At 38.9% G+C, this 19,300-nt stretch overlaps 4 protein-coding genes across 5 annotated transcripts; 3 read left to right on the plus strand and 1 right to left on the minus strand.

The window, feature by feature from the left end:
- Nucleotides 1-279: 279 nt before the first annotated feature.
- On the plus strand, nucleotides 280-3,352 carry si:ch211-57n23.1 (uncharacterized). Of its 2 annotated transcripts, none has more exons than XM_063899002.1 (4): nucleotides 280-558; nucleotides 656-741; nucleotides 1,480-2,026; nucleotides 2,877-3,352. In XM_063899002.1, the coding sequence occupies exons 1-4, from the start codon at nucleotides 548-550 to the stop codon at nucleotides 3,016-3,018; spliced, it is 786 nt and encodes a 261-aa protein (XP_063755072.1). In that variant the 5' UTR covers nucleotides 280-547; the 3' UTR covers nucleotides 3,019-3,352. The 2 variants fall into 2 exon arrangements, with proteins under 2 accessions (XP_063755072.1, XP_063755073.1); XM_063899003.1 differs by having other exon boundaries at nucleotides 684-741.
- A 39-nt stretch (nucleotides 3,353-3,391) lies between these two features.
- Nucleotides 3,392-6,352, minus strand: chrac1 (chromatin accessibility complex subunit 1). The gene is made up of 3 exons (XM_063899008.1): nucleotides 6,113-6,352; nucleotides 5,430-5,556; nucleotides 3,392-4,416 (listed from the first exon to the last, which is right to left on the minus strand). Exons 1-3 carry the CDS (start codon nucleotides 6,272-6,274, stop codon nucleotides 4,337-4,339), a joined length of 369 nt encoding a protein of 122 aa, XP_063755078.1. The 5' UTR covers nucleotides 6,275-6,352; the 3' UTR covers nucleotides 3,392-4,336.
- Nucleotides 6,353-7,265: 913 nt separating this feature from the next.
- Nucleotides 7,266-11,345, plus strand: gatad1 (GATA zinc finger domain containing 1). Its single transcript, XM_063898615.1, has 5 exons — nucleotides 7,266-7,764; nucleotides 8,379-8,501; nucleotides 8,609-8,668; nucleotides 8,835-9,018; nucleotides 10,943-11,345. Exons 1-5 carry the CDS (start codon nucleotides 7,585-7,587, stop codon nucleotides 11,131-11,133), a joined length of 738 nt encoding a protein of 245 aa, XP_063754685.1. The 5' UTR covers nucleotides 7,266-7,584; the 3' UTR covers nucleotides 11,134-11,345.
- A 910-nt stretch (nucleotides 11,346-12,255) lies between these two features.
- Nucleotides 12,256-18,393, plus strand: LOC134875402 (protein naked cuticle homolog 2). The gene is made up of 9 exons (XM_063899970.1): nucleotides 12,256-12,408; nucleotides 12,504-12,530; nucleotides 12,609-12,682; nucleotides 16,175-16,229; nucleotides 16,817-16,908; nucleotides 17,210-17,305; nucleotides 17,400-17,535; nucleotides 17,677-17,817; nucleotides 17,924-18,393. Exons 1-9 carry the CDS (start codon nucleotides 12,384-12,386, stop codon nucleotides 18,391-18,393), a joined length of 1,116 nt encoding a protein of 371 aa, XP_063756040.1. The 5' UTR covers nucleotides 12,256-12,383.
- Nucleotides 18,394-19,300: the final 907 nt, after the last annotated feature.

Below are 19,300 nucleotides of genomic sequence, written 5' to 3' on the forward strand. Positions count from 1 at the left end.
AATGCCAAAATACGTCTCCCATTCCTTGATGCTTATGTCAGGGAGGGAGTAAGCCTCTGGCTGCATAAATCCGTTCCCTGGCTATTCAAAAGAATCTCTAAATAAACACAGATGTATTGAATTAATCTCTTGGACAAAACAAGATTGGGTACATTTCAAAACCTTTGTGTTCTCAACAGCAGGATAACAAAATGTTTATGGGTATGACTGAACTGGTAACAAATTGTTTGAATCCAATCATTTTTGCATGGTGTTTAGATGTTTAGAGCATTTTGAGTTTGGGGCTTGCTGGTCCTGTTTAGGACATTGTAAAATGGCTCATAAATTCCAGGAGCATCTCACCTCCTACTGCCTTCATAGACTCACAGACTTGGAAGTGTTGGGAGGAAGAAAAGGCTGGAAATGAACCCTTTCACCGACAAAGAAGCCTACAATCCAGCATAGCAACTTGATTTAACTGTATTGAGTAGCCATAAAATCCTCAAGCCAGGCTCAGCTGGTTGCACTTGTGTCACAACACATTCTCTGCAGACTACAAGTGTATTTGATGTTTTTGAGGTAAGTTTCCATCAATTACCCCACAGACTCTGACGGAAAATACTCGTCTGTCTGCTTTACCGGGCCAATAAATTGTGATTCACATCGCATGTAATAGGCTGCAGAGTCATTTTTTCCGACTTCAGTCACCGAAGGAGTCGCAGCACTCCACAGACTGCTTCTTCGCTGGGGTTTCTTTGCAAGGTAAGACATGTTACACACACAAGACATACATTGAATTTAAGTAAAGATGTTAAGGTGTGTTTATGAGTTAAAGTTGCTGCAGCCAACAAAAGTTGCGGATTACGTTTTAAACTTTTTTCTTTACTTTCTTAACTTTCTACTGATGGGGATGTATGAAGCTACCAAAATCAGAGTCAGATTTCCGGATATACAAAATCAAACTAAGCCTACATTTATGCTGCAGCCTTTTAGAGGTTGATAAATAACTGTACCGAAAATCTATCTTGTTGGTGGAGAAATGTGTGGTAGTAGCTCTAATTAAGCTTGTTTTCCTTTAATTTAAACGTATCATCTTTTATTTTGAAGGATTCACGCTTTGTGCATGCATTGCATTGACACAGTTTTATACCAGTGAGTCTCATTTGTAATCTTTACAGAAGTATTAATAACACGTCAAAATGTCTGTCTAGAAATTGAATCGGATTGTGCATTTACTTTCTTTTATTAGATTAAGATCATATAACATTTTGGCTCACTAAAAAATAGTGTGGAAATCCAGTTATAAAAAACAACAGCTCCCACCAGAGAGGAATACAGTTTTATAAATAAATAACAAAGCTTCTGTAATGATGCCAATACATGGCCTTTCCATTTATAACTGTGTGTGTGTGTGTGTGTGTGTGTGTGTGTGTGTGTGTGTGTGTGTGTGTGTGTGTGTGTGTGTGTGTGTGTGTGTGTGTGTGTGTGTGTGTGTTTCAGTCAATTTGGAGATGCTGCAAGGGGCTGTGCTTTGCTTGTCCTGCTCCCTCCTGCTGGGTGTCTGTTTCCCAGCAGAGGGTGCAGGGGCAGCTGGGCCTCTTCCTACTTTCTCCCCTGAAGAGTCCTCTGGGGAACCAGATCTTGACGATTTGGAGTGGGGCTCTGGATCATCTCATTTGCACCTGCTCCACAGCTTCCTTGCTGATAGCCCCTTCATAACAGAGACCCCAGGAAAACCAGTAAACTGCAGCCAGCGCTTCTTATTACCACCGTCCTCTGAAATCTGCTGGGAGAACATAGCCGGGCCAAAGGAGTTTGCCAAGTCCCGTTTGCTTGTTCTGCAGAACAGGGCTGCCCTGCAGGCTGTGTCCACCACCAGCGGGATGGAGGAGGGAGGGATTTCCTACGAAAACCAAGCCAGAGAGGAGGTCCAGGGGATCCACTCGGACCACCTGAGTGCGGTAGAAACTATGCAGACCATGGATAAGGTGTTTGTATCCCTGCAGGAGATGAGGAAGGAGGGGAAGGAGCAGGGGGTCCTCTCAAGGTGAGACATGGACATCCATTTGATGGATTAAACAACCTAAGGCAGAGTTTTCAAAGTGACACAGATTAAGGAGAGGCTGTTCAAAAAAATATTACATTAGTGGAGATCACATATTAACCAAAACATATGTGATTTGGTTAAAGAGTTATTTGTTTTTGAAGTTAGTTGTTTTGGGTGACGTTTCTCCCAGTTTCTCAATCAGAAGTTAATAAAGGCCTGAGAATAAACTGGCAGAACTTTTTTCATGTATGTGCTGCAGACTGAAGTAGTCAAACAGCAATATTAGGCTATCTTGTTTCAATTATTTGGGGAGTGTTTTTCCAAACTTTGTCTGGGGGGAGGCCTGAAGTCTCAGACTTGGAAAAGCCCTGTAAGTATTGGGGTGAGGAGGTTGAACACGCTGGGATTATCTGACTAAATACCCTATATTAAATAAATAAATCTGAACCTTATTTCCATCCAAACAGAGCTACAATCAGTCATCTAAGGCGGGCTGCGGGATTATTCTTAAGCCATTGTTAGCGAGGCAGTCAGGAACCCTGGATCATTGTTAGTTGTTTGGCATAAATAAATGCTTGCATGCCAAGAAAGTGGGAACAGCATCCAGACAAGCAGATGAGACATTTCCAGTGTTTTCCTACAGTCATCTGTTGGGACATCTGGCTGAGACAACACTCTGGCACTAAAATGGCTGTGCAGAATTCAGTGCTTTTCTCTGTATTAGATGAGAGAAAACTAACTGATTACTTGGCGAGCTTTGAATATTGGAGGGATGAAATGAATGCAAAGCGGTGTGAATACGTGTCAAAAAAGTCTTAGACATTTACTTGTGCTTTGTCATCTCTTTCAGCATGAAGGAGCATCTTTCCAACACAAGGGACGCCATAAATGGAAGAGAACACATGGCAAACATCCTGGAGAATCACTTCTCTACATTAGAGAGTACTCTGGTTAACATGCAGCTTCGAATCAACAAACTCATCGAACACTGACAAGGATTGGTTACGTCTTTTTCCTACCTTATTTTAGCTCTATTTATGTGTTCATGTATTGTATAACAATGTAGCAAACGCATGCATGCCCAGGAAATTTTAGGAGGACAAAATATGCACATTTATACACCTTAAGGTAAAATCTGTATAAAGGAGACTGAATCTCACATCATCAGATTTGAGAAACATGTAGCTGTTGAATCATGGCTTGTATTCCAGTTTGCAGACATAACGAGGAGATTTCAAGGTCTTGCAAACAGTATGTAGTAAAATCGTTAGTCTTTCGCACCTGTTTAAATCATCAGTCAACATTAATAAATGCATTTTCATACTCTCCAAGTTGTGGTGTAAAATACATGTAGTGTGACATGAATGATCAGATAGCATGACACTTTATTTTAATATCAAATCTAAACCTGAATTAGTAAACAATTGCGGACAATGTGTTATATACACTTTAAATACTCACATCTTTTTTTTATGCCGTGGGAATTTTCATTTGGAAAAAACACAATATGTTAACTTGCTTTGCGGCTGGGAGAAAAAAAACACATTCGTATTTTAATTTGGTTAAACAACTTTCAAGTATTTATGATAAACTACCCGTAAACTACCCGTCACCAATACAAAGACAATATCTTAAAAAAAAGACTATTTTGTATAACTTCAGGAACACCAGCATATTTCACTTAGAAATCAATGTTTGATAGCAACTTAAAACTCACTCATTTAAAGGTGAATATAACGGAGACATCTGTGCACCAGCTGTGTGGAATGGATTTCCATTATGTGTTGGTCTGTTGCATGAGTGAGCCCATACAGGCCTGCAAGTTGTTAGGAAATATCACTACACTCTATTTATTGTACATGCAAAACAAGCACAAAATGTGTAAGACATTGCTATCAAAAATCCTTCACAGTAGTCCAGGAGTACGAGCTGATTGCAAAAGGGTTCTGAAATGCTAAAATGTTTAAAGTCTTAAGGAGTGATTGCATTATGCTTTATCTAAGCATGCTTTATTTTGGCCATTGTTAAATTCTAGATTTATGGCATCAAGTATTTATCATAGACAGTAACAGTAAAGCTCCAGTGTTCCTCTATGTTTTAGTATTTGAAGGTGAACTCTGAGTCTTCACCTGATTTCACATTTGCCCTTATTGGCTGTACTTTCAGTTCCATGTGCACTAACGTCTTTCATGAGCCCTACAGTTAAACTCTGTCAATGTATTTGAAAAGCATTGCAGTGCCCTCAATAAATGACAGGATGTGCACATTTGATAACATCTGTCCAGATGTGAAACACAGCCAGTGTTGGATTTAAAAGTCAGCGTCATCTTCTTGCAATTGCTCCAAAGATTTGAGATAATCTCCCGCCAAGATCTTCTTCGGTAGGATATCTATAAAAAAGAGAACATAAAACTGTCAAATGTCAAACTGTGTTAAAGTCCCCATTTATTCACTGTACACTGCTGACTGTACAATGTACAGGCTGCGTAGGTTCAACATGGACTCTAGGATACTCTGCAACTTCTACAGGTGCACCATAGAGAGTATCCTGACCGGGTTCATCACGGCCTGGTACGGCAGTTGTAACGCCCTCAGCCGTAAGGCTCCACAGAGGGTGGTGAAAACTGCACAGCACATCACCAGGACAAGCTCTACAGAAACCTTCAGGATTGTAAAAGACCCCCATCATCCAAGCAAAAAACAGTTCTGTCTGCTGCCGTCTGGCAGGCGGTACCGCAGCATCGGGTCTAAAGCCACCAGACTCAGGGACAGTTTCATTCCTCAGGCAATAAGACTATTAAACACCTGAGCTCTGTTAAGTGTCTCCATAACACAAAACATTTATCTGGTTGCATCTCACTATTTATTTATCTTAATAGTTATTAGTAGATCAAACAGTATTTAATTGTATTTCACTGTACAATATTTCACCTTTAATCTTACATTCTGTTATTGTAAATTCTATTCTACTTACATGTACGTAGAATCCTGCATATACTTGGTCACTTTCAACATTCCATTGTTTATTGTATATACTTCATCTGCACTACTTATAGACCAGTCTAACAACATAACCTAACACTATTTTACTCTAATTCAAACTACCTTTGTTCATTTTGCACTATTTCTTCTGTCATATTATTGTTACACCTTACTGACCAGTTATTATACATATTCGTAATTCCCTGCTGTATAGCCGATTGTTTGTCTCTTATATCAAATAATAATGATGATTTAATCACAGTATTTTTGCTACATGTAACTAATAAACTGAGTATATACTATAAGCATACATTACAATAAGTTACAAACAATCTGAGAGGTTACTACACTAATGTTTCAGAGGTAAAGGGTCAGTAGAGTCCAACAATACATGATACAGAAAGCCACTGCAGGACCTCACCTGTGAGAAACTGGAAAGTGTCGTTCTCTTCTGCAGTGTTTGCCAGGTCGCTGTATGACAGAGATTTGGTCTCTTGCTTTGCTCTGTTGTTATAGGAGGACACAGCCAGGTGCTGCACAAACAACTCCTGCAAAAACACAAAAGTCACAATAAGTGTAGCACAAATGGAAACTGCAGTTTACAGTCAGAGGTGGAAGAAGTACTCAGATCTTGTACTTAAGTAAAAGTAGAAGTACCAGAGTGTAGTTATACACAAGTAAAAGCACTGCATTCAATATGTTACTCAAGTAAAAGTACAAAAGTATTAGCATCAAAATATACTTGAGGTCCCAAAGTCAAAGTACTCGTGCAGATTGGCCTGTTTCTGAATACCATATTATATGTTTTGAGAATAATTAGTGCAGCATTATTATGTGAATAAAAGCTGCAGCTCATTTTAATTACTTTGTAAGGCAGTTACTGAATGTGGGTCAGGTGTTACTAAAGTCTCTTCACATCACCAACCCAAATCTGTAACTACAGGTATTGAATACAGTATTTTTTAAATGTACTTCGTTAGTTGACCCCACTGTTTACAGTTAACAGGGGAGCTAGCAGCAGCGGGCTAATCCCTGTTAGCAGCAGATGAACGGTAAATAGCAGTGCTCAGTGAAGCGAGGATTTAGCATCTAAATGCAGCTTACTGTAGCCTTTGTGGTGAGAAACAGCGCGTCCTGGTTGATGCAGTTGACATCCGGGGAGCTCTTCATTATCAACCTCACCCTGGAGATCGGGAGGGAGATGGTTTTTTGGCTGGTTGACGTTTGGTCCTCGTCTTTGTCGGGAGTATTTTGAGACATTTTCATGAAGACACCGCGCTAGACCGACAGGCGGAACTTTTTGCTTTGAACAGTGACTAGTTTCTTCTTCTTCAGTTTTAATTTGCAGTTGGCGGCAGTTTCACCGGATTACTGCCACCTGCTGGAAGGGAAACAATTCAGTGGAAAACATATTTTTGTGTTCAATAAATGCTTTCTGTAATAATTAATTGAGAACACAATCAGTGGTAAAACAAAGCAGCGAATACTTAGAAAGATAATATATTCAGTGCTTAAATAATTGTACTTCTAAAATAAATGTACTTAGCTGCTAAATACATTTATTTAAGCACTGAATATATATTTTTCACGTTTCATGTGTATTTTCTTTTTCTTTCTTTTCTTAGGACACAGACATAAGGACACACAACAACGAAGGGGAAATGACATTCCCAAACTTACAAAAAGTAAAATACAATCAAATAACAGTTATAACACTAGCACTAGACAAAAGAACAAACTTAAAGAAAGAAAGAAAGATACTTTCTTATTCTACATTACACTTCGACACCACTACATTTCAGAGGGGAATAATATGTTTTACTGCTGTGCATATGTCTGAGAGCTTTAATTACTTTTCAGATTTAAGGTTTTGCATTTAATAGCAAATTATAAACTTTGAAAATAAAACATCTTGTAGAATAACGGTTTCAAAAATGTACAAATATCAAATATATTGCAAGAAGGTAATGAAATAAAACAGCACAAAATAAATAATGGATGCTTTTGATTATTATAGAATAACCTTTGACATTTGTGTATTGTATTTGTATCTTTGATCTTTTATTGGGTTATAATTCTGTTTACACGATGTCTCATAAGATCCAGACAAGCCATATAATGTTGTACACCATAACCTACATTTAAAGAAGAAAGAAAACACTCCTGGTGTGATGCATCTTTTTTAAGTGTGATTGCATATATCCAACACAGGCACAGTTTCCTCCGGCCGAGTGGTGTCGCTGGAGTAGAGCCTCTCAAACCACAGAAGAAGAGCTGACGTCAAAAGAGGCAGAAGAAGAAACAGTGGCCTTAGCAATGGCGGTATTTTGGCTGCAAAAATAAACAATACAGCTTGCAATTGATACTGCCGTGAGAATACCTATATCTCAAGTGGTATAGCTTGTCGTCAGAGATCTATCTGTAGCAAAACAGATAATATCGTCCTCTATTTTCGAGCCATTTGAAGCTGCACATCCCTGTGTTGTTGGTGCAGAGAGCAGCCATCATCTCATTGTTGAGGAAACATATCTGCATTATTTTCTTCTTATCCTGGCGTCGTTTTCAAACCCTTAGCGATGCCACTGGGTTTGAAACCATGCTGTGCTGTCTGCAAGACAAACTCTTCGTCCATGTGGAAGAAAGGAAACCAGGGGGAGATCCTCTGTAACAACTGCACAGGAAAGAGCAGCGGCGGCGGGGTGTCCGGACCCTCCATGTCCTCCAACATTCTGCCCAGCAATGGCGGGGGAAAGCAGGTTAGTTACTGCCTGTAAATGTGCCTTCACTTTCAATGTGTATATGGTTTTCAGCCTGTAGTTTGTGGGTATTTTCAGGTAGAAACAACAACTGCCTCAACATTTAAATCTCGTACGGACAAAATGTTTTTTTTGACATGTTCAAATCACTGTGTTAACAGTAGATAAAGACAAGGTTTATTTGTGTTATTTAAATGTCTTCAATAGGATTTCTTGATCTCTTTTATACTTACTCAACTTTTATGAGATACCAAATAATTGACATTATTTTTATATTTATTCTTGTGGGGTTTTTTTACCCTAAAATATGTGTAAATAAATATATGTGCCATAATACTCAATACAATGTTTTAAAAGGAAAAACACAACAGACACAAATGGGAACAGTAGTATAATAGATTGTTATGTAGAGGGGAATAAATGTAACATAAGCTTGTCCTAATTTTAGGAATGTCAAAAACGTTCTGCCCCTCTTTGTTTTATATAATCTTTAAATTGGATGCTTACATTTGTTTTAATTCATATTTATTAGACAAATTAACCAATCGATAGTCATTTGTTATAGATAAACTGTTAATTGAGGCTGCTAGGTTAATCTTTTGTCTTGCTTTTAGTCCAAGCAGGAGATCCACAGGCGGTCGGCACGACTGAGAAGCACCAAGTACAAAGCTCCTGCCTCTGAGAAGAAGGTGTCAACTAAAGGAAAGGGAAGAAGGCACATATTCAAACTAAAAAATGTAAGTAAAAGTAAGATTGTATCAGCAAATACAGTTATTTCTGTTGATTTTGTGCTGTTGTATGAATTCATGTGTTTTAACTCTTGTGTGTTTGGCCCTTTCTTCAGCCAATCAAAGCACCAGAATCTGTTGCTACAATCATCACGTCAGAATCAGTATTTTATAAGGTATGCTGGTTTTCCTTACCAAGCAGAAGTAAATGCATGTTTCTGCATAGTATCAACAATTATCATATTACTAGAAGCACTATCATGTGACACGGGAGACTGATGGAACCAGACTGCTGTCATTCTCAGTGTTATATGTATTTGACATATACATTTGTATCCACAGGGTGTTTACTACCAGACAGGAGATGTGATTAAGGTAACGGACGAGGAAGACGGGAAGCCGTACTATGCTCAGATCCGTGGCTTCGTGCAGGACCAATACTGTGAAAAGAGCGCTGCACTGACCTGGTTAATCCCCACACAGGCCAGCCCAAAGGACCAGTTTGAGCCTGGGACATACATTGTTGGTGAGAAATTACAATTGTGCAATATTCAAGCCGTTTATGGGAAACGTTTTAGTGGCAAAAAAATGACCAATGGTCTTGCTGGTTTTGTTTTTGTAGACTCAATGTCAATATCACTTATGTGTCACATTTGCGCTAATTAGGAAATACTGCCTCCCCACCATTTAAGTATCTTGACTAACAGCTTAAGGACTACCTGGATATACTGTAGGTATATATTCATGCAGACATGTACAGTGCTCAGCATAAATGAGTACACCCCCTTCGAAAAGTCACATTTTAAACAATATCTCAATGAACACAAAAACAATTTCCAAAATGTTAACAAGACAAGTTTTTTATAACATCTGTTTAACTTATAACATGAAAGTAAGGTTAATAATATAACTTAGATTACACATTTTTCAGTTTTACTCAAATAAGGGCGATGCAAAAATGTGTACACCCCACTGAAAGTCTCTGGAGCAAAGCTAAATTTTAGACTACAAATGTCTAATTTAACAATAATCAACCAGGTGAGTCTAATTATTTGTTACACAGGTGTCCAGCAGACAGCTGACTATAAAAGGGTGTCACTTAAAGAAAACCCCTTCCCATTTCATGTTGTTAGCAATGGCACCACATGGAAGAGAAATGTCACAAAGAAAATAATTTCTTTACACCGCAAAGGTGAAGGCTACAAAATGATCAGCAAAGCTTTACTTATCAGTCAGAATACTGTAGCAAAAGTGGTACCAACATCTAAAAAAGATGGAACTGCAACCATCTCACAGAGACGTCCAGGTCGTCCACGGAAGTTAACACCTCGACAGGAGTGTCTTCTGATGAGAAGGGTGGAAGTTGAAAGCCCAACTGGGGTGACTATTTCCCGTGACACAATACGGCGTACACTGCAGAGGAATGGCATGCATGGGTGCCGTCCACGAGGCACAAAAAAGCCCGCCTAGAGTTTGCCAGGGCCCAGGCTGACAAAGATGAAGACTACTGGGACTCTATACTCTGGAGGGATGAGACCAAGATAAAGTTTTTGGAACTGATGGCTTCAAAACTGTATGGCGTCGCAAAGGTGACGAATACAAAGTAAAATGCATGGTGCCTACAGTGAAACATGGTGGTGGCAGTGTCCTTATGTGGGGTTGCATGAGTGCTGCTGGTGTCGGGGGGCTGCGTTTCATTGGTGGCATCATGAATTCATAGATGTACTGCTCTATACTGAAAGAAAAGATAATACCATCACTCCCTGCCCTTGGTCGTCGTGCACTTTTCCGACATGACAATGATCCTAAACACACATCTAAGGCCACTGTTGGATTTCTGAAGAAGAACAGGGTGAAAGTGATTCAGTGGCCAAGAATGTCTCCTGATGTGAACCCAATTGAAGCTCTATGGGGAATTCTGAAGAGACAAGTTGAGCATCACTGTCCATCCAGCATCCGGTCTCTAAAAGAGGTCATTCTTGAAGAAAGGAAAAAGATTGATGTAGCAAAATGTTTCCAACTTGTTCATTCCATGCCTAGAAGACTTGGTGCAGTCATTAAAAATATGGAGGCCATACAAAGTACTAGATGCAGTAGTTTTTGTTGTGGGTTGTACTCATATTTGCATCGCCCTTATTTGACTAAAACTGAAAAATGTGTAATCTAAGTTATGTTATTAACCTTACTTTCATCTCATAAGTTAAAGAGATGTTATATTAAACTTGCTCTTGTCAACATTTTGGAAATTGTTTTTGTGTTCATTGAGATATTGTTTAAAATGTTACTTTTCAAAAGGGGTGTACTCATTTACGCTGAGCACTGTATGTGGAAAATAATGTGTTACCTTAAAGCATGTAACCACTTTAAATTAGAAGCCCAAAATACAACAAGTATCAACCCGAAAATGAGCATAATATGTGAACATTTAATAAGTGTTTGTTTTGTGTTAGGTCCAGAGGAGGATCTGCCCAGAAAGATGGAGTACCTCGACTTCGTTTGTCACGCCCCCTCTGAATACTTTAAGTCACGGAGCTCTCCGTTCCCCACCATCCCGAACCGACCAGAAAAAGGCTACATCTGGACCCACATAGGACCCACCGCAGCGCTCACTGCCAAAGAGTCCGTCAGTGGCAGCAGTTAACACGACTGTGATATGGACTCAGTCTGTTGCTTTAAACAGACGTTTGTACATTTATGTAATATAAGGAAATTAACAATGGTTAACTACAGCCATTACTTCAGATTGAAGGCGACTTGTAAGTTGATACAAAGGATACCATATGTTACTAGATAACAAGAAAGTTGTTTACATACTACTTTTGTATATAGTTATAAAAAAGCTCTTTTCCACAATCCTGTTTGTCTGTGATTATTTGAGAAAGTGCTATATAAGCATTGAATAGAGTAAACTTGTTTGGTTTATATCAATGTTATACCTCTTTATTTCTCTTGTAAACTGAGCCTTAAATTGGATGTTTCTGGCAACAATTGGATAATATTTCCCGCTCTGTTTTATGATGGTGCTCTACAGTTGAGTCTGTAAACATGAAAATTATGATGGTCCTGGGATTTTGAGAAAGAAAAAAAGACATCACTTACACCTTCATACGGCATCAAGATCATACAGATTATTTTTTATTCAGATTTCGTTGTTGAGTTGATGCAGTTTACACCACTAAATGAAATAAAAGCTCTTACAGCACTGGGAATTTCTAGGCAGTGTCCTATCCAAGTACTGACCCGGCTTATCCGGCTGACCACAGAATTGGGCATGTTTAAGGTGATCTCACCGTAATTGGAAAGTGAGCATCCTTTAAAACAACAGTTTCTAATCCCACCATTGTTTTTAATCCATCCAGTCTTTACGGTTCCCTGTTTAGTTCCTATAAGGCTCCAAATACACATAATACGACGGAACAGTTTACTTTCCTCTGAGGTATAGTTTTCAAATTGTAATAACATCTGTTTGAGAGGCTGTGGCTCTGTGGTTAAATGGAGCTTCTCCAAATGGATAGCAAGAGGTTCCATGTCAAGGAGTACTTTTACATTTAGTTCCTTACATGAGAGAGGAAGAGGGAGAAAGAGAGTGTCTACCATACACTATTTTGTTTTGCACAATAAAAGGGAAGTCAATTGTCTACGTTTTTCATTGGCTCCAATAAGCTAGAGTGGCTCGAGCCTCAAGTTCCTAGTTTAACCAAACAGGAAGTGCTCAGCAGTGAGCCCTCTGGCTCTGCCTCTTTAGTCTTTGATTTCTAAATCAGACTTTTAAGCTCACCTCCTCTGTGTACGAATTTCTGCGATAGTATCCCGGTGTTTGTTCCCAAATGTCACAATAATATTCCCCATAATGGATTGTACTTTTTGGTGATCAAATGAACACGGAAGAATATGGGTAAATTCCAGTCCAAGCTTGGTGAGGCATTTTATTTCATCGCAAATTGTTTTGGACTTTTAAAAAACGCTTTGGACTTGTAACCTATCATATTTTATTTTCTCCTGCTTGGACAGCTTCAAAACGTAGACAGAGTCCTGAAGGTAAGTTGGTCAACACCGCAAACAACAAACAACTTAACTTATTTTAACATGTGTTAACATATATTTTTTCTTATGCAGGTGGGAGTTTGCTTTCCAATGTGCTGACCTGTCAAAGAGAGCTCCAGCGCATCCACAAAACCAAACTGACAGAGGTAGAGATTTTCTTTAATTTTTAAGTTTGTGTTTTCTGCTATTCAAAAAAGTGTTTGTGTTATTGCAAAAACACGTAGGCCAATGCACACAACCAAAGTGAGGTTTTTGCATACTACTTCATTTCTTTGTATTTGACACTTCAGTCTGGTAGGATTACAAGATAGGCTTGAAGCTGCCACAGTGATGAATGCAAACACATGATATTAGCCACATGATAAACAAAGCCAAGGGCTAGAGATTGCTTTGATGAAATTGTGGATAATTTAGTTAAAATTAAGAATGCTGAACATTAAATAGATTTTTCTGAATCAATAGTCAATCTATTTAAGACCGATTTGGGATTAGATTTATTAATTGAACAGCTTGAAATAAACTGATCACTTCAGCATTTTAGGGCAGATTTATCTTCTGAAACATCTTCTTAAAAGGCTAAGAGTTTTAGATTACATTTATAAAAGTCTGTTCCTATACCTAAGAAAAAAAGTAATAAAAAAGTAGGCATTCCTGGCCTCATGCTGGTTTATTTCAGTGCCAACAGCTTCTTTCCTGTTAAGCCAGTTTTGTGATGAACAGTATATTTGCTCACATCACATTTGGAGACATAAAAGGTGTTTGGAGGTGGTTGTATATTTATTCTTCCGCCCTTTCCTCCTCCATCTCTATAAAGAGAGTTGCAAGTCTGTGAAGTGCAACACAGCCACCCCCTCAAAACAGCAAGGTCTTTATGCACGACTGAAAAAAAATCTCCACATCTGGTACTGCTTTCCTTCTCCAGTTGGGCAAACTGTAAGAGGGGGGAGAGGAAAAAGATGTGGGAAAGGGGTGTTTGGTTGCGTAAATGGCATCACATGTACAGTACACTCTTAGATTTAATGAAGAAATCATGTTTGGGAACTGCTGAGAGGAAATGTCCTCTTTCACAATCAAACATGTCAAATATAAGTTCCTATTAACCATAAACACACTGATCTAATCTGTGTTTTCAGATGTTGTGTTGATAGTAAATCAAATATGTTTTGTGTGCTTCCATAGATAACAGGGTTGCTTGTAGAAAACAGTTAATTATTTTATTTGATAAACAACCACTTCTTCTCAGCTGGTTGATATTTTAGTACAACTGCTAAAGTCATGAGATGTTGTTGTTATTACTAGATGTGTTGTTTCAAGGTTTATTGAGTTTCACAGTTTGGAAAAAGTGTATTCTGCCAAGTTGTTTGAAAGACTGGTGGTTCAGCTTGTTAATGGCAGAGAACTTTCTGCCATTAGATTTTCCAGCCTAATTTAGCTTCACACCCCACCGCTGTAGAGGGCAAACGGAAAAGACATGTAATTTTAAGGGATATTGTGTATTGTTTTCTGTCAGCTTTATACAATATACTATATAAAATAGTGAGCAAATACAATTATAACCTGGCAAATAGCAGCAATTCAAGTGTTGAACATTCAGTCACACTGCAAACTTTTTCATAAACACTATATAAACATTGTAATATCCATGGGAAAACAAAATGAGCAGGATTTTAATCTTTAAACTTCGGCTCCATATTTGTCATAACTAACGCCCAGCAGTGTTTACTTTCACTACTACTGTTCTGCTTGTTATTTACTTAAATGTGGGAATCCACCTCAGCTCAATTATCAACATTTGTACGTAGTGTTTTTGTCTTGAGTCTGCACATGTTATTTTAAAGAATGAAAAGTTTTGTTTTTTTTGTGCTGATATTTGTGCTCAAATTCACCCTAGGCACCCAGTTTATTTATTTACATACCCCTATAATTGGAAAGTAACACTGTATAATCATGTATCGCGGTACAGTGGCTTCATCATCAGATCAGGGGACCAGGAAAACACAGGTTCAATCCCACCTTGACCACCACTGCTGTCAACGTGCCGTTGTGTCTTTGAGCGAGACACTTTTTCGATGTATTACATGTGTAATATATGTAATATGTAATGTAAAGTGCATTGAGCCCTTAGAAAAGCGCTAAAATAAATACCATTAATTATTATTTTGCATCTTAAAAGCGCTAACTTGTGGCTTTATGTCCATCGACATCACAACAGAGCATCATATTTAATGTAAGATAAATATACCATAAAATAAGTGTTGATGATTGGAATTGGGGCATATGGGAATGGTTTTTTTCGGGATTTGTGGTTATTTATTAATTGGAGTTTGACCAGCTTGTTTCATAGTTCATAGTCTTTTTTCAAATCCCAGTAGAACAGCATGTTGACATGAACCTGAGTAGAGATATAAGAACAGAGCATTCTCAGTGAAAAACGTCCTTTCCATGTATCAAGTTATCAGAAAGGCTGTTAAACATTACCACTGAGACAAAGGCAGCTATAGTTCAGCTGACATTTGAAACTTTAGGGGGGGGGGATATCAGGACACATGCATGGATGGTTGATGTACAATGAGGGTATACAACAAAACACAGGATTTCGTCAGGCGTGCACCTTTCTGCTCCCTGCACTGCTCTTCCACCTCCCACCCTTTTTCACTTGTAATCCAACCCGGCATCAGAGCTTCAAAGCAGGGCGAGCGTGGCCGAGAAGAGAGGAGTGTGTGGAGACAGATTAGTGTGAGTGTGAGGGTGTGCAATTATCTTGTCATTCTTTGTGTTGCTCATCTGCAGAGCATCAGTATGACATAGGGGATGGATTGTCCTGTTGACAGATAAGAAAAGTCTTGCTGCTGCCTTCTCTTGTTTTGACTTGTTTCTAACTGAGAGAGGAGCGAGAATGAATCATCAGATGTTTTTAATTCACTGAAATGGTTATAACTTTTATGGGTTGTTAGAGTTAACTTAAACTTTTGAACATGGTGTTGCTGTTTTGTATCCCCCCTATAAAGTTTCCCTGCTTATATGCTGCATCCTACTGGCAAGAATGTATTGCCTCCAGCATATCTGACATTTAGTATATTAGTCCACTAATTGCTTGTTTTGGTTTTTGTCAACTTTGATTTTTTCCCTTGGTCAGTCGTTTTTTATACTTTGTGGTCATGCTGAGTGAGGCATTTCCAAGAAATCCAATAACTTCAATGGTGAATTATTAGTTTAAGACCACTAAAACCTTCTTTGGTCAAGAACAACTCTGATGACTTTATGGTTTTCCCTTTAATGATCATATGAAACATCAGGGACACGTCAGTTACATGTGATGGGGGAGAAAAAGTCAAGATGTCGGCTGTTAAAGGAGGAGTGCCAGCTGGAAATGTCCAAAGTTAACCTCCTTCTCAATCATTTGCTGCCTCAATGTCTGCAGGAAAATAATGAAAGAATCCCATCACTGTTATGGCTGATAAAATTGTAATTGTATTTAAAGGAAGTAAAGAAGAGTCAGTGACAGTTTTATAGAAAGATTCCACAGAGGTTCAAAGATGTGCTCAGTATTGCTCACATCTGGAGCTCAATCTCCACACTCATGGGACATGAAAAGCCCTTGATTGCTTCCTCTCTGCTAATTCATACTTGTTTTACAGAATTTGTATGTAGAATTAAGGGCGAACAAGTCTGACCATAACTGCAACCTGAAAGGTGAGTAAAGAATTGCATCATTGTTGTTTTACTTTCATGCTGACATTGCTATTAATGCATGCTACTATAAAGGGCTTGATTGTATTGTGTAGATTTTGTGCATTCTCTGAGATTAATGGGACTTATAATGCATCTGTTTTATATTTTTGTGAGAAAACCTCAACCTTTGGACGAACAGCTTTCAGTTTCCCCTCTGCTACCAAACATGTATTGAAAACAGAGCTTACAACAAGGAATACCTTAATTGCAGAGAGTCTGTAAGGTTTTTTATGTTCTCAGTCCATGCAGCCTGGAAATGCTTGTTAACCGATTTTCAGCCAGATAGTCCGATCCCTATGAGAGCTTTTAAAATTAAGTGGCAGTTTTGGGGGTTTATTCAATTGGAATTTGTAATTGCTTCCTTTGCCAGATCTGTTTCCTCCTTTTTGTTTTTCCAGGAACATTATTCTGTGTTTGTGTCCAGTTAGTGTGTTCATGCTGTGTGTTCTGGTTGAATGAAGGTTGAATAACATATTTTAATAGGTACCCTGAAACTGTAAGTCTCCTGGGATATGATAGTCAAGCCGCTTATTCTTTGTGTTGTTTAGTGGTTCTCCCACCAAAGAAGACAGCTTATAGAGGAAACGGCATCCATCTCCAGGTCAATAAACAGACAAAGAAGAAGAGCAGCCATGCTGGTGTGAGTTGACCTCCATATCTCTGTTACATTTGCAAATTCAATATAAAGTACCAGATGTGTGTACTGATTACTGTGAGATTTATTCGGGGGAACTCTTTGCAAAAGCATCTGATACTACTCAACCAGGTGTTTTCTAATTGCAAAATGTTGTTTTACCTGTTTTTAAGTCTCTATGGGTAAACTCCCACACAACTCAACTCAATGCAACCTTTGATTCTCTCTGATTAACTAAAGCATTGCAGTTGAATGTTTTTTTCATAGCAGTAACAAGCTTGTTTTCTAACTTCATGTGCACATGCAGGTCACAGAGTGTAACATGGTGTCTGATGAAAACACGCAGCAGGAGTGGGTCTTCACGCTGTACAACTTTGACAACAGTGGCAAGGTCACCAAAGAGGTAGGTTTCCTAGGTTTGCATATTGTTTAAATAAATGTTGTGTTAAATAGCTTGCCTTGTACACAGTGTGTATATGTATGTGTGTTTTCTGCAGGACATGTCCAGCTTGATTCACTCCATCTATGAGGTACTAGAGGCGTCAGTCAAGTCCCGTCACGGTGGCACCCCACCACTGAAGATAAAGCTAGTTGTAACTCCATCAGCTGATCCAGAGAAGATCTTACAAATAGGTAGAAAATAATAATAATAAATTAAACATTTACTTCGATTCATTAAGACTTTTCTTTGTTGATGGTGGAGGCATGCAAGAAAAAAAACAAATGTATTTCCATAATTCAAAGTATCACTTCATTTAATTCAATTCAAAACAGCATCAGAGGAGCAGACAGCATCTAAGGAGGCAGGAAACCCAGTAAGAGGACATTATTGTGTGGATGAAAACATAGAGCGCAGAAACCACTACCTGGATCTAGCTGGTATTGAAAACTACACGTCCAAGTTTGACGATACAGGTATAACTTGTGCATATCACAATAAAATGCTTCATTTCAAAAGCTGTTATATTTTTTCCTCTGGTATTGCATACAATTAAAGTTGTTCTTTTTCCTTTTTTTCCAGAATCACCTACTCGGGAGTCCAGTCAGGGTGCAGGCTCAACTCCTAAGCACTACCCTGTGGCGAGAACAGTGAACTGCATGTCTCCTGAAGGCCACTATACCCCATATTCCCTGAAATGCAAGGCCATGTCAGTGGGAAAAGATAGGAATGGAGGTGATAGAAAGTCCTGCAGGTTACATGGCCATCACCCTGCTTCATGGTGTCATCCCTCTCAGCCTGCAGCACACAGCGTCCTGCAGCGCAGTCACAGCAAGAGGCTGCGCTGCAGGGCACACGATGCTGCCTCGCACTCCAGACCCACAGCTGAAATATCTTCAGACAGTCAGAAATCCTGTGGCGCCCTGGCTTCTCAAACCCAGAGACATGAGCACCATCACCAACACCAACACAAGCACCATCATCATCATCATCATCATCATCATCATCATCATCATCATCATCATCATCACCATCACTACCACCCTTCGTAGAAGCATTTTAGTATTTACTATCGACCTGAAAAGTGTTACAGGTACAATGAACTCAGCAGGTCCTTAATGACTCATTTCATTTACTTGATTTTCAGTGTGTGGTGGAATCAAGCGAAGGCACTGTTATCTAATGCAAACAAACCCTAAAAGATAAGCTACTCTCTGAAGCCTGTTAAATGTTTCCTTAAGGCTACTTCTACAGCCATAAAAGGAGCCTCTCAGGTTGATATCTCATTTAACATGTTCACTTAGTAGAGCTAAATTCCTTAATTTAAACAATAACAACCATTGCATAATAGCTATGTTATGTATGTTTTTGTTATGTTTGAATATACTAACGTGACATAAAAAATTGTATACCATATGTGTACGACTGCACACACATTTTTGGACAAGGAATAACATCTCAGTTGAAAATCCTTAGGAATTTGGATAGAGGTTGAAGTACCTAGAGCTATGAGCTATCTATGTTGATAGTTTCTTCTACCTTCTTCAATTTGATTGTTTTAACTTTTTTGAAATCTGTACCAGCTGCTTATCCCTGTATAATCATGGGTGCATGGATCTGATGTTACTGTTCTATTTCTGCTCTCATAACATGTGAGAGGTGTAGACCACACAAAGACGTGTTGTTAACAGTGACACGTTTTCCTCTGGCATTCAAATGTTGTTCCTAGTTATCTCTCTGGCAAAAGTTACAAATAGACAGTGTTCCCGACGAAGGACGAGAGACAGCTGTTTCTATTAATAACCTCAACCCTCTTACCCACCACGCGACCCCTCTGCCTCACAACAGCAAACCTGGGTTTAGACAAATCTACAACACAGGACACACGGCAACAGAGGAAATCAACAAAGCAGCAACCACAGAGGAGTCATAACAGTGACCTGCAGTGCTTCTAGACTG

This window comes from Eleginops maclovinus, chromosome 13 (genome assembly GCF_036324505.1).
Source record: "Eleginops maclovinus isolate JMC-PN-2008 ecotype Puerto Natales chromosome 13, JC_Emac_rtc_rv5, whole genome shotgun sequence".
NCBI classification, from domain to species: Eukaryota; Metazoa; Chordata; class Actinopteri; order Perciformes; family Eleginopidae; genus Eleginops; species Eleginops maclovinus.